The sequence below is a fragment of the Carya illinoinensis genome, chromosome 14 (genome assembly GCF_018687715.1).
Source record: "Carya illinoinensis cultivar Pawnee chromosome 14, C.illinoinensisPawnee_v1, whole genome shotgun sequence".
Taxonomy (NCBI): domain Eukaryota; kingdom Viridiplantae; phylum Streptophyta; class Magnoliopsida; order Fagales; family Juglandaceae; genus Carya; species Carya illinoinensis.
The window spans coordinates 5,856,141-5,869,922 of NC_056765.1; the positions used below are offsets into that span (position 1 = coordinate 5,856,141).

Genomic DNA, 13,782 nt, shown 5'->3' on the forward strand with positions numbered 1-13,782 from the left:
GACCAAGCCATCCTCATGGCACTCGAGGTGCCTTTTGTTAATTGCCAGAGAAGGCCTTCGTGTTTAATTAGTTGGAAGAAATTGGCACATGGATGGATAAAGTTAAACATTGATGGTAGTTGTCGTGGAAACTCCGAAAATTGTGGTGGAGGGGTTCTTATACAGGATGCTAATGGAATTTTATTTTGTTCTTCTCTTCTCATTTTGGTCATGGGACTAACAATGAAGCGGAATTACGTGCCTTAATTGTGGGTGTGGGTGTTTGTAAGGAGATGGGTTTCACGTAGATAGTGTTAGAATGTGATTTAGTTTAGTGGTTAATTGGTTAAAATGTCAAAGGTGTTCGATCAACTTGGTATTAATGGGACTTTTGGAAAGAGTTGTTAAATAATTTATGCAGATTACATTTTACAATCGAGCATTAATTTAGAGAACATAATTCTCTGGCGATTTCCCTGGCCTGTTTAGGCGAGCATGGCCTTAGCATGAGATTTAATTCTTTTGATTCTTTACTACGGCAATTAAAAGGCATGATTCGGTTAGACAAGGTAGGCCTACCAAACATTAGAATCTAGTTTTTTGGTGGTTTTTTTTTTTTTTTTTCTTAGGCCTGTTTAGTTTTATTTTCTATTTACTTCACTAGGCATGTTTAGTTTGTTTCTAGGCATGTTTAAATTTTTTATTTTTCTGGTATTTTTGTTGGTTTTGATGCCTAGGATGGTTTCTTTGTAAATTCCTTGTGTCCGGCTTATTTTCACGGTATTCTTTTGCCATAAGTAAAGGTTATTAATAAAATTGGGTAACGTCCTCTTCTAAAAAAAAAAAAGTGTCCAAGAGAGTTCTGTTAACAAGGGCTTGTTGATGGTTGAAATGATCACCACCTCGGAGTCTCCTTCTAGCACCATATATTTGAATCCACAAGCTTGAGCTTCTTTAAGAGTTAATTTTGCTGTTGTAGCTTCTTCGAAGTAAGGATTTGTACTATCGATTTCTTTCGTCGTAACAAAAATAAGTTCTCCTATGGATGTTCTATGCATTGCAGTTGCTATACATCTTGAGTTCATCAAATGCAAGGGACTGGATGTGAATCCGAGTTGGTTAGCTCAATATATTTAGTTAAAACCAGCCTCGATTAATTTCAAGAATTGGAATGGGAGAGGAATAAACACGTAAAACTGATCTAATAATATTTATTGAGTCTTTAATTGTGTTAAAGAAGTTGAGACATAATATTAATTGTGTTGATCTTTTTCTTACTTTAAATTCTCAAATTTGAAATAAAACGTTTAGAGATCTAAACATTATTCATTTGAAAAAAATAACTATCTAAATAAAAAAAAATCAAACACCAATAAAATTATATTGGGTGAACATGATCAATATTGTAAAATAGGAATGACAAAAAATGCACCTGAAGTTCATATATTTGTCCCAATGAAAAATAATCATCAATTCTGCTTGGTCTGCCATGTATTGATACAAAGGTAAAAAGTTAAAACCAAGGCTTCATTTTTCTATCAAAGATGCCCGATCCATAGGTTGAAGCAAGCATGTCAAAAAGAAGGCGAAATTGCATCAATACAAATAGAATAATGGGAACACCAACCAAACAAATGATAGGAATGACGATCCTATATTTTCCATGAAACACAAGTAAAAGAGCAGCAGAAAAGGCTATCATCATGGTTCCAATAGAGAAGAAGAGAGCAAAAAAGCCTATAATCATCTTTGCGGGCAAGGATATAAGAAAGTCTTCTTTTGCATAACGCGATGTGAGAATTCCTAAAAACATCAATACTGAAGTCGATGAAGAAAATGGCGATAGAGAATCAGTTATTATAAAGAGTTTAAATAGTTTTTCGTGCACGAGGATTTGGAAGCCTGATTCTTGGTTGTTACCACCAGGAATGGTAAATGCTGCCGTGAACATAATGGTAATGATGAGAGTGCCTACCACATTACAAGAAGTTGCCGTGTCCTTCATCCATCGCTCTCCCTCTTTCCTCAAGACTTGGTGGTCTTTCGTAAACAATTGTCTAGGAGTCAAACCGTCTTGGTTTAAATATTCCTTACAAGGGAGAGGGCAAATGTGTTCCACCTCCTGCATTTATGAAATAAAATATTAGAAAAAAAAATCACAACTATTTTATTGCAAAACAATTATCCATCAATATTCAACAAACTTTGACTATCATCAAGGTTTTTCTGTATTGCTTCTCCTTAGCTTTTGTGCACAATCACTTCAATCATTTGGCTCTTTGAATTATGAATCTTATTGTCTTGATTTTTACACAACTATATTTTAATTAATTGATGGTATTTCTATAAAATAATTTTATTTTATAACTTATTTTATAAAAATCTCATTCATTTAAAACGTGAATGTGTAAAGAAATGTAAAAATAGTTGTATGTATATATCACTTTCTTTTTTCAAATTTGTAATTTTTTTTTTCAGTTTAATATGTTTATCAAATTTCCGTAATAAGAATCTAATGGCGAGGATTTTAGCTTTTCCTTTTTTTTTTTTTTTTTTTTTTTTTTTTTTATATAATAAAGAATCTGCTTAGCACCAATCTCGCAACATCAACAAACATAGAATGCAAAACAAAGTTATTCTATATATAAATATAATACTCACAGGGTACTTGAAGTTTCTAATTAAGATATATGATTCCATAGTAGAGCTCTTAAAATCAAAAGTACCACTGTTTTGAAGTTAAGTGATACAGATTTTTCCACCACACATTCCCTTCATTAATCATGTAGGGGAATTAAAAAAGAACAGAAAATAAAAGAAAAAGTTTTAAAAGATAGCAGCAAATTGATGCTGTCATGGTAATTTCACTTATACCTATCAATAAATTTGGTAATAAATTTAGATTTTAAGAAAAATTGAAAGTTTTTTTATACCTACATTACAAGGTACCATTGTTGTTCTCCTTTCTCTCTTTGAAAATCTGTCTCTAGATCAATTTAACAAGGGTATGGTCGAGAGCAAAATAATAAAGCAGGGAGAGATCGATGGAGCTGACCTTAAACCATTGAACTTCTCTTTGCATTTGCAAAGCTGCACCTCTTATATGATCGATATGAGTATGTTCAGTTAACATCCCTGCCATATGCAATATGGTATTTTTAGAGTTATCTGCCCTAGTTAGTACAAAATTCTTCTGTTTTAAGCTGTATATAAGACTAAAGATCCTATGTTGTCGATGCAAGACTGCCTAGTGGAATATGCCCCTTCTTTTAGTGATCGGCAAAAGACTAGAATTTGCTTTGACTATTTGATAAACAAATTCAAAGTTCCCTCTGCTGATAGCATGGAAGATTACTGACATAATAGTCTCATAGAGGTCTTCTGGACATGTAGTAGCTGGTATCACTTCACACATACGAGACACAAGTTGTTGGAATTGGAGACGTACCAACTTCATTTCATCTAAACGCTTGAATCCTAATTAATTTGGCAATTACAAAACATAGATGTGTTTTATAATTGCATGCACGCATGTTAATTTATAAGTTGGATGAAACAATAAATGATCAAGAATAAAAAATTTAAAAAAATTATTCAAAAAATTATATGGACATACCCAAGAGATTCAAGAGACTTGAAGCTAGTTGGCGTCATAGACCAGCTAGCACTGCAAATTAAGAAAAAGCAAAACTTGCTAATCTTTTTTTCTGACAGAAAAACAAAGCCACCGCCAAAACTTTGATTAACATTAATGTTGGGAGTCAAAAAATTTGAGAGAAAGAAATTAAGTTTAGGCATTAACGCACGTACATACCTGATCCGAGATTTTTTTCTTGATAATTTTGAATGTTCAAACAGAATTGATCGGCACCATGAGCTAATGAAATGTGTATACCTTCCCCCACCAAAAAACAAAATAGACAAATAAAAGCCAAGTAATAATATGGCAGTATTTTAAATCTACATTTTGCAGGAGCAAAATTCAAGCAACATGCACAGTATTAAGACTATAATTTCCTCTTATATTCTTAAATACCTCAAAGTATTATTTAATCATCGATCATAAACAATTCATTTACCTAATAAAAAAATCAAACTGATTTCTAATCACTTGTGAAGTATATTTGTTCAATATTATGTTATAATCACCTTGAATTAGTTTCCATCCTTCGAAACTAATAAGAAGAAATTCTGTTATTACCTAAAAGGCACGTTCGGATATGAAACTTTTTTTAAAAATTCTAAACGTCAAGATGAAAACTTTTCAACCTAGGTTTTTGTGAATAAAAGGTATGTTTTTATGGATAAGTGCTATAATAGGACGGTAGTTATGTCAAAATCTGAAATTCAAATACGTTAGTATTGTTGATGATGTTTCACTATCATATTATTTACTCAACTAATGAGCTGTGAATTAATGTATAAATTTAAGTATTTACTCAACTAATTACGTACGTACGAGAGATATATAGGAAATATAATTATAAAAGATTTATAAAAGTAAGAATTATTTTTTAGAAATTTCTAAATTATTTTTTAGAAATTTCTCTTTTACGAAAAAAGACCCCAATGGAAAAGCTAAGAGATCAAAAGGAGTGGTACTAACAGTGATTATAGATCCATCGTTTCCAAAACACCAGTCGATTTTCACTCTCGAATGCTTCAGTCGAAACAGCTAGTGCCTCCAAAAGGGAGATACCTCGTCGGTCCAAGGCAAAAGCCAAACGAGGACAGCGCTCCATTAAATCCAAAGCCATATCTTGCATGATCATCATGTGATGTTGTATATATGTATATATATCTAATTAAGTAATCCAATCACCGGAATGAATGGTTAGAAGAGGAAAAAAACATGCAATAATATTTGTTACCTAAATCTCTGCCATAGATAGAATGGTTGAGAAGTGAAGCACCATCCTAGTCTTGATCTTCCACCAAATCTTGGAACGGAGATTGAGAATAGAGATAGCGAGCCAATTCTTTATGTCCACAGCCCATAGCCTGAGCAACTGGAAGTTCTCCATTAGCATTCCTAACGCTAACCAAGCTCTTGTTCTTTGTAATCAGGCACTCTACCATCTCGTGATTCCCACTAATAGCTGTCTCATGTAGAGATGTATGGCCCAAATCGTCTTGCATTGCTAAATCATGTTCCGAAATCATATTGACCAACTCCTCCACTATATGTTCCTGTTCAGCATCAACAGCAGCATGAAGAACCGTTCCACCACTCGTAACCAATATTCTTACTGTCAATGCAGCTGGGTGGACCTTGAGGAAATCTCTAGCTTGTAGTTGCCCAATCACCACTTCTCACAGCCTCGACTAAGGCCGCATAATCATCCTCCCTCTCTTGCCCTGCCACGCATATAATATATTATACATGATAATTGATATGCTTTTTGATCTACAGTTTTCATATTATACATAGAATAATGAATTATATTAAACGAAACAATGTCTCCGACACGTACTTACTTTCCAAAAAACTACTACGTACATAATATTGATATCATCTTTTGTATGCATGTGTTGTTTTTAAATTTCAGTACATATATATATATATGTATATATATTACAACTAATAAATTTGGTAAGTAATAGTAGAAATCTTAAATAGACAAACAACACGTAGTCATTGTACAAAAAATAATTGTGCAGAATTTATCTATTGAGACTTGTACCAATCATTTCTCAAATTTGATACTATCGCTTCTTTTCATGGATTAGGCTTTAACAGAATGTTTGTCCATCTAAAATAGCCCAATTAATTAGCCACAAGCAAAGCCTATTAGTTTATTTATGTTATGTGAATATGCAACCTAACAAACTGGGTGTTCGATTTGGGCTTTGTTCCCATTCTCGTATAACTTACCACTCACAAATATTCAAGCCCAATAAAATATTTAATCAAATCCCTAATGATTTTTAACGTAATCATGCATTATTTTGAGAAAAAATCACATATTACCATTGAAATTGTCACAAAATGACAATAAATTTAAAATCAAACATGGCCAAACATGCAGGTTAATTTACTGATCGTTAAAATTAAAAAATTATATAAGTAATGTACTAGTACTTGTATGATCTAAAAGCTGGTTGGATCTTAATGGGAGCAGGCATTGCAAATTACAAATAGGAGAAGTACTTTGAGAGATAAAGTTAGATTAGTAATTTGATGGTCACCTTGTAAAATGTGTACTGGTCATTTGAGTAGATGATCAAGTGTAATTTCACTAGTATTTCATTTACAGTCATAGAAGAAAGTAAGGATCTAGCTACCATTTGGGTAGAAGAACTGGTAGGCTCTCTGCAAACCTATGAATCTTCTCTTCCACAACAAAGTAAAGGTAAGTCCATTGCACTCAAAACTGTTAAAGAAGAGAGTCATTCTGATGATGAAGATCTGTGTAGTGATGACCTAGCTCTCGTGGGAAGAAAATTAAAAAAATTTCTATTTAATGAAAAGAGTTTTGAAAAAATGAGAAAAGGGAAGAGTTTTGTTAAAAAGAATGAACCTGAAAAATAGAATAAAGATAAACCAAAAATTAAAGAGAAAGTTCAATGCCATGAATGTTCTAGTTTTGGTCACATAAGAATTGAATGTTTGAATTATAAAAGAAAGGCAAAAGCCTTGAATGCTCTTTGAGTGATGATTCTGATTCTAAAAGCTCAGATACATCTTCTGATAATGAAATTGCGTTTATTGCTTTCTCTGCATCCATTACTGATCATATTGAGAAGAATAAACTATGTGCTTATGACAGCACAGGCTTATGTGATACTGATTCTAATGTTGCCATAAAAGTGTCTGATCGTGAATTAAGTGTGCAGGAAGCATATGAGGAACTATGTGAACAATTAGTGAAAATTCAAAAAGTAAATAAAAATCTGTACAAAAACTTAACACCATGGAGAATGAGAAGAATAATTTGGTGGAAGCACTGAAGCTGATAGAACTGGAAGTGACAAAACTGAGCGAATAGAAAGAAGTGCTAGAAAAGGATTTGGCAACTTGTCAGGAACTCAAAGAAAAAACTCTCACTCAAAAACTAAATGAACTACTGAAGGTTCAACAAGATAATACCGATCGTACAGGTTTGGGATACAATACTTTCAAATATTCATATCATAAAGCATCTGCTGCCTCTACATCTAAATGTATTACCTTTGTAAAAGGAAGTAACACTGAAAATATCCCAAAGATCTCTGGTAACAAAGGCAAGTCAACAATGATTCATTCAGGTAAGTCTAAAGGTATGTTTGTTCCTTCTTGTCATTTTGAAAAGAAAAAGAGAGAGAGGAAAAGAAATAAGTTTGAGAGAAAAGATAGGAACCTAGAATTTAAGGTGGACAAATTGAGCAATCAAATACACACTCTTGGCAAGAAACTGTACAAACTATCTGAATTATGCTCTTCAAAAAATTTAAAGAATACAAATGTCAAGACCAAATAGGTAGTGAAAGAAAAAGCCGTATGCTTGGTAGCACACATAACCCTCAAAACTATGGACACTAGCATGTGGTACCTGGACAGTACTTGCTCTAGACATATGACAGGAGACAAAGGATTGTTTAAAGGGATTGAGTCCATTAGTGGTGGGTCAGTAACTTTCGGTGATGGAAGTTTAGCAACAGTGGAAGGATAGGGAAGTGTGAATATTCTTGGTTTACCTACTCTTCATAATGTTCTTTTTGTTAATGGTCTCAAGGCAAATTTGTTAATTATCAGTCAATTTTATGATGATAATCTTTCTATGCAGTTCTCAAAGGATGAATGCAAAGTATATAATGGTGTTGGAAAATGGATTTTAAGAGGCACCAGAACTGTTGACAAATGCTATGGAATCACTCCCATCAACCCAATATGATGTCACAAGGTAGAATTGGATGAAACTGAGTTGTGGCATTACCGTTTAGGCCGCATCAACTATAGAGACATGCGAAAGATTCTCAAGAAAGAAGTTGTACGAGGACTACCAAAAAATTTGAAAAACAAAAAGATAGTGTGTGAAGCTTATCAAGAAGGAAAATAGACCAAGGCACAGCACAGGAAGCTAAGTGACATTCTGACCTCACGACCACTTGAGCTACTACATATGGATTTGATGGGTCCTACTCAGAATGAGAGTCTCGGTGGGAAGAAATATATAATGGTTATCGTAGATGACTATTCAAGATATACATGGATCATTCTATTGAGAGATAAAACAGAAACTTTCGAGCTTGCCAAGAAATTGTTCAGACAACTGCAAACTGAGAAGAATTCTTCTATCTCTCGTATTCATAGTGATCATGGTAGAGAATTTGAAAATGCTAATTTGTCTTCCTTTTGTGATGAACAGGGCATACATCAAGAGTTCTCATCCCCAATGACTCCACAACAAAATGGAATAGTGGAGAAGAAAAATCAAGCAATACAAGAGATGGCACGCACTATGCTAAGTAGCAAAAAGTTGGCTCTATACTTCTGGGGAGAAGCTGTCAATAATGCTGGACATATTTTGAACCGAGTAGTTCTTTGCACAGGCACCAAACTCACTCCCTATGAGTTATGGAATGGGAAGAAACCCACGGTAAAGTACTTTAAAGTATTCGGGAGTACCTGTTACATACTAAAAGACAGAGAGAGTACTCAGACTGCTCACAAATTTGACAGCAAGAGTGATGAAGGAATATTTCTGGGATACTCATCAAACAACAAGCCTATAGAGTTTATAATCTACGGACTAAAACATTGATGGAGTCAATCAATGTAATTGTAGATGACAATTCCAAAGAAATGACCGCCAAGGAATTCAAACAACTTATTGAAAAAATTGAAGAAAATTCAACAGATCAGGAGGACATAAATGCAGTGGAATCTGTCTTACTAAACTCAACTCCAACCCATGAGAAGGAGCCATCCACAAGCATCAATCACAACCACCCAAAAGAACATTCTTGGAGACTTAAGTGAAGGTATGAGACTAAGGAAACAAGTTTTAAATCAAGACTCATATATTTGCTATTTGTCACAGGTTGAACCAAAGAAGGTGAAAGAAGCCTTACAAGATGAAAGTTGGGTGAATGCCATGCATGAGGAACTACACAAGTTCACTCAAAATCAAGTGTGAGAACTGGAGGATCATGACATCATTGGAACAAAGTGGATCTTTAAGAACAAGTCAGACGAACATGGCACCATTGTTCGTAACAAGGCCAGACTGGTAGCACAAGGATATACCCAAGTTGAAGGAATTGATTTTGAGGAAACTTTAGCACCAGTAGCCCGCTTGGAATCAGTTCGCATACTGCTAGCAATTGCAAGCCATTTACATTTTAAATTTTATCAAATGGACGTTAAAAGTGCATTTTTAAATGGCATATTAAATGAAGAGGTATATGTTGAACAACCAAAGAGATTTACTAATCACCTGTTTCTTGACCATGTTTTCAGATTGAATAAAGCTCTTTATGGATTAAAGTAAGCACCTTGAGCATGGTATGAAAGACTCACAAAATACTTACTAGACAATAACTTTGTAAGAGGGCAAGCTGACCGAACACTGTTTTTAAGAAAATCTGGTAAGCATTTACTTATAGCACAGATATATGTAGATGATATTGTGTTTCGTTCCACTCTTGATAAACTTTCACATGATTTCTCTAACAACATGAAAATTGAGTTTGAGATGACCATGATTGGGGAATTAAATTTTTTTCTTGGAATCCAAATCAAACAAACTGAAGAATGAATTTTTATTTCACAATCAAAATATGCTAAAGATCTTGTTAAGAGATTTGACATGGAAGGAAAGACACATGCTTGCACTTCGATGAGCACTTCAGTTAAAATTTGCTCAGATTCTACAGGTAAGAGCATTGATCATACTCTCTACAGAAGCAAGTTAGGAAGTCTTCTCTACATTACTGCTAGCAGACCAGATATTGCTTTTAGTATAGGTGTATGTGCACGGTTTTAAGCAAAACCCAAAAAATCACATCTCACTGCAGTCAAAAGAATTCTTAAATACTTGAGTGCTATGGTTGACTATGGCATCTGGTACTCCAGAAATTCAAATCTAAGTCTGGTTGGCTACTCTGATGCTGACTTGGCTGGTAATGCTGATGATAGAAAAAGCACCACTGGTGGTTGATTTTATGTCGGTAGCAATCTGGTAGCATGGATGAGCAAGAAGCAAAATTCTATTTCTCTCTCCACTGCTGAAGCCAAGTACATTGCAACTGGTAGTTGTTGCACACAACTTCTTTAGATGAAAAAGATGTTTGAGGAATATGGATTCTCACAAGATACTATGACTATTTACTGAAATAATACTAGTGCCATTAGTATCTCGAAGAACCTTGTGCAACATTCTCAGAACAAGCATATAGATATAAGACATCATTTTATATGAGACTTGGCTGAGACAAAAGTAGTGTCACTCGAACACATTGATACCAAACACCAATTGGCTGATTTGTTCACTAAACCTTTGGATGGGTTAAGGTTTGAATTTCTAATAAAAGCCATTAGTGTGTGTGACATGCCCTGATTTTTATATAATAATAAAAAAAAAAAGGGGAAGTTGTTTTGTTGTTTCTGACTTTTTTTTTTACTTTCACAGTTTTTATGTTGCTATCATACACAACGTACAAGTTTGCTGAGTATACCAAGTCTGTGCACTCTATAACCACACAAATTCATTTGTTTGGGTACAAACTAGATCTTCTCTAGTATGTGTTCTTACCTTTGATGCAAAACTCTTAAGAAAGACCTCTTGAGTACTCAATCCTCTGCACAGTGAGGAGTCATATCTGATCTCCTAACAAATTAATGACATCTTCTTAACCTCTATACAATGCATCACAGGAGGGGGAATCTATGCCTTCGAATTGACTAAAACTAGTTAAACTTATTACTCAAAAAGAAAAAGAATTCCTCTTGCCATGCACACTGGTCAATCCTTATAGAAAAAGTCGAGTGTTCAAAAGTCATTACGGAAAAAGGCAAACACTCATGCTTGGATTTGAGTCCTCACTATCGTTGAGAGAAAAAATCATTGTCTTCATCATTATGGAAAAAGATAAGCAATATTAAATGGACATACATGCTCTATTGACCTTGTGCTTGGAGGGAAATGCTTTTTCAGGTATATAGGCCCTAGCATAAAGTTTGATTTTCAAGGAAAGTTCACCCTTCTTGGATCATTACAAAAAGGGGCTAAAGGAAATAAATAATAACAAGGGAAGATTTTGTCTACCTCACTCACACACACACGTGTTCTTGGGAGGTCATATATTAAGTAAACTACTCAATTGTGAAGATTGATCAGTAAGGAATAATTCTCCTGAATAAGTGAATAAGTGTTTGTTTTAAAAAATAAAAAAAAAAAAAAAATCTTTTGGACAAAGGTGTTATTCAAAAGACTCAACTGTGTGGATGACATATACATATTAATTGTCTTTTGAATCTTTAAAATTGTTTTTTTGTTTCTATTCAGTTTAAAAAATATGTATATATATAATAAAAAAAATGAGGGCACAACTGGTATCATCTTGGAGAGTTGCCTCTAAGGCATACTCTAAGGGGCCCAGCGTGCATGGCACGTCCCAGGCCTTAAGTCCCATGTTCTGGGCCGGAGATTAAAAATAAAGATGTTGCTTTGCAACATTTACTACATGCCATCTTCCATAATCACTCATTAAGCCGTCTTTCATTCCCAAGTGGGCAGATTTCTTCTCCGATACTCCTCGAGTTAGAGAAACCCAAAAAATGTCTTTGCGTCGTTTAAGGTTTATCTATTCCTGCTAATCTCTCTACACAACCTCAAAGTAAGATTATCTCATCTGAATATTTTTTTTTTCTGAAGACTGGTCATCATTTATCTTAGGGCTTTATTGTTCTTAAGTTTTTTTTTTTCGAATTCCTTGAAATACTTGAAGCTCTGTTGGGAATTTGCCAGAGTTAGCACTTGAAAATCAGTTGAAAAAAGGATTAGATGAGTTTTTTCAAAAAATAGGCATGATGATTGTATTTAGAAAAGTGACGAATGAAGTTAGCATGACTCTGTTTGGCTTGTCTTAAATATCGATCATGTTTCCTTTTGTACTGCAATGACACCCTGATTAGGAGTAGGAAATGTGTCAATCAGATAAAGATTACTAATTCCTGATATTTTTTTTTTTTTTTTTAAATATGTGCATGGATGGTTTAATTTGTTTTGAAAAGGTACTATGTTAGGTTCTGAATATGAAAATACCTATAAACCCGAGTCCCTTAGTATTCTCTGCATTTCTCATACTCTTAACGGTTTTGGCTTGTAGATGAAATATAAGACTGTTGCAAAGAATGCAAAATTTGATTGACATGCAATCCCTAAAAATTCCTTGAGTAAAGAGGAAACTGAGTCACTTGAGAAAACTCCAAAAAGAACTAAAGAGATAGAAAAAGGATCAGTTCCTGACAAAGGAAAATGGAGCACTTCAAAGCCCTCGACTTCGAGTTCTAAGCCACCAAAGTTCTCAAGTAAAGAAGTTGAAAACATCTACAAAACAATTTTCTCCAAAAGGAACGTGCTTGGAGAAAGAGAGGTAACATTGAATGATCTGAATGAACCTGGCTTTGATTTTATAGCCTGGCTTTGATTTTATAGCCCACATCTTTTCTGACAGAGGGTGGGAAAAGATAACAGAGGGGGCTCCTGCTCCATATATTGAGGTTGTTAGGGAATTTTATGCAAATGCACTAATAAGTGTTGATGACAAGTTTATTACTTCTGTTGTCAAAGGAGTTGATGACAAGCATGGGGACACCGTCAAAGGCCCAAATGAAGGATCTGTTTGCTGGGCCCAGTGCACCAGTATGGCCTCTAAAAGTTCATAGGCTCCCTATGAAGTCCATGCTCCCCGAATTTAGGTTCTGGCCAAAGTAGTCTGGAAAAATTTGTGGCCCATTTCTAGACACGCTGAGCTGACAGTTGAGAAAGCTCAGTTTATGCAAGCATTAGTGAAAGATGTTCCTATTGATCTCCCTTCACACATTTGGATAAACCTATCAGCAGATTCCTTCTACAAGTAGATGACAACATTAAATATAAAGGGAGTCGGCTAATGATTTAGGGGTGAAGCACATACAACACATATTTGACATTGATTGAGATCTTAAGGTTCTGGGTAGACACTTCAAGAGATCGGGATTTGAAAAATTCTGTGTAAAAAGAATTTTTTTGAGAAATTCAGTTTGTGGAATTAAGGGGGAGCATACTCCAAGGGGGAGTTATCCTATTCAAGTTTCAACCACTGGAGGTTCCAGTAGGAAAGACAACGATTGGAGAGTGTAAGAGGTTTTGACTACCTACTGAGGTAAAAGGCAAGCGGGTCGCATGTCTTGAGTAAACGGGTTGGTTACAAAGATTTTGTTAACAATTTACTTGTAGTTCTCTAAATCAATAAATTTACTTTCCTGGATTTGGTTGCCCCGTAGGGTTTTATGTTTTAAGAGTTATTCAAAGAGTTTCCCTTCGTAACCAAATAGTGTGTTCAAGTGATTATTTTATTTTGGTTACTAATCGATGCTAACAGTTTGAGCTAAATGTTAAACCTGATGAATCAGGGGTACTTTGGGAATTTCAACTTGTATTAATTCTGTCCTAACACTTTCCTTGTACACGTTGATTCTACCCAACGGTCATATACAGCTTGTATATTTGTAAGCCATGGTATAAATCTGCTAATTGACTCTCAAGTCTCTCACGTTGGTTGAGAACTTTTATCAAACATCTGTGTTTAATTCATTTGTCTTGAAGTCTCACCCAA

At 34.5% G+C, this 13,782-nt stretch overlaps 1 protein-coding gene across 1 annotated transcript; it reads right to left on the bottom strand.

Moving 5' to 3' along the window:
• Positions 1-1,492: 1,492 nt before the first annotated feature.
• On the bottom strand, positions 1,493-4,736 carry LOC122293487. Its single transcript, XM_043102065.1, has 3 exons — positions 4,586-4,736; positions 3,035-3,114; positions 1,493-2,101 (listed from the first exon to the last, which is right to left on the bottom strand). Exons 1-3 carry the CDS (start codon positions 4,734-4,736, stop codon positions 1,493-1,495), a joined length of 840 nt encoding a protein of 279 aa, XP_042957999.1.
• Between the last annotated feature and the right edge of the window lie 9,046 nt (positions 4,737-13,782).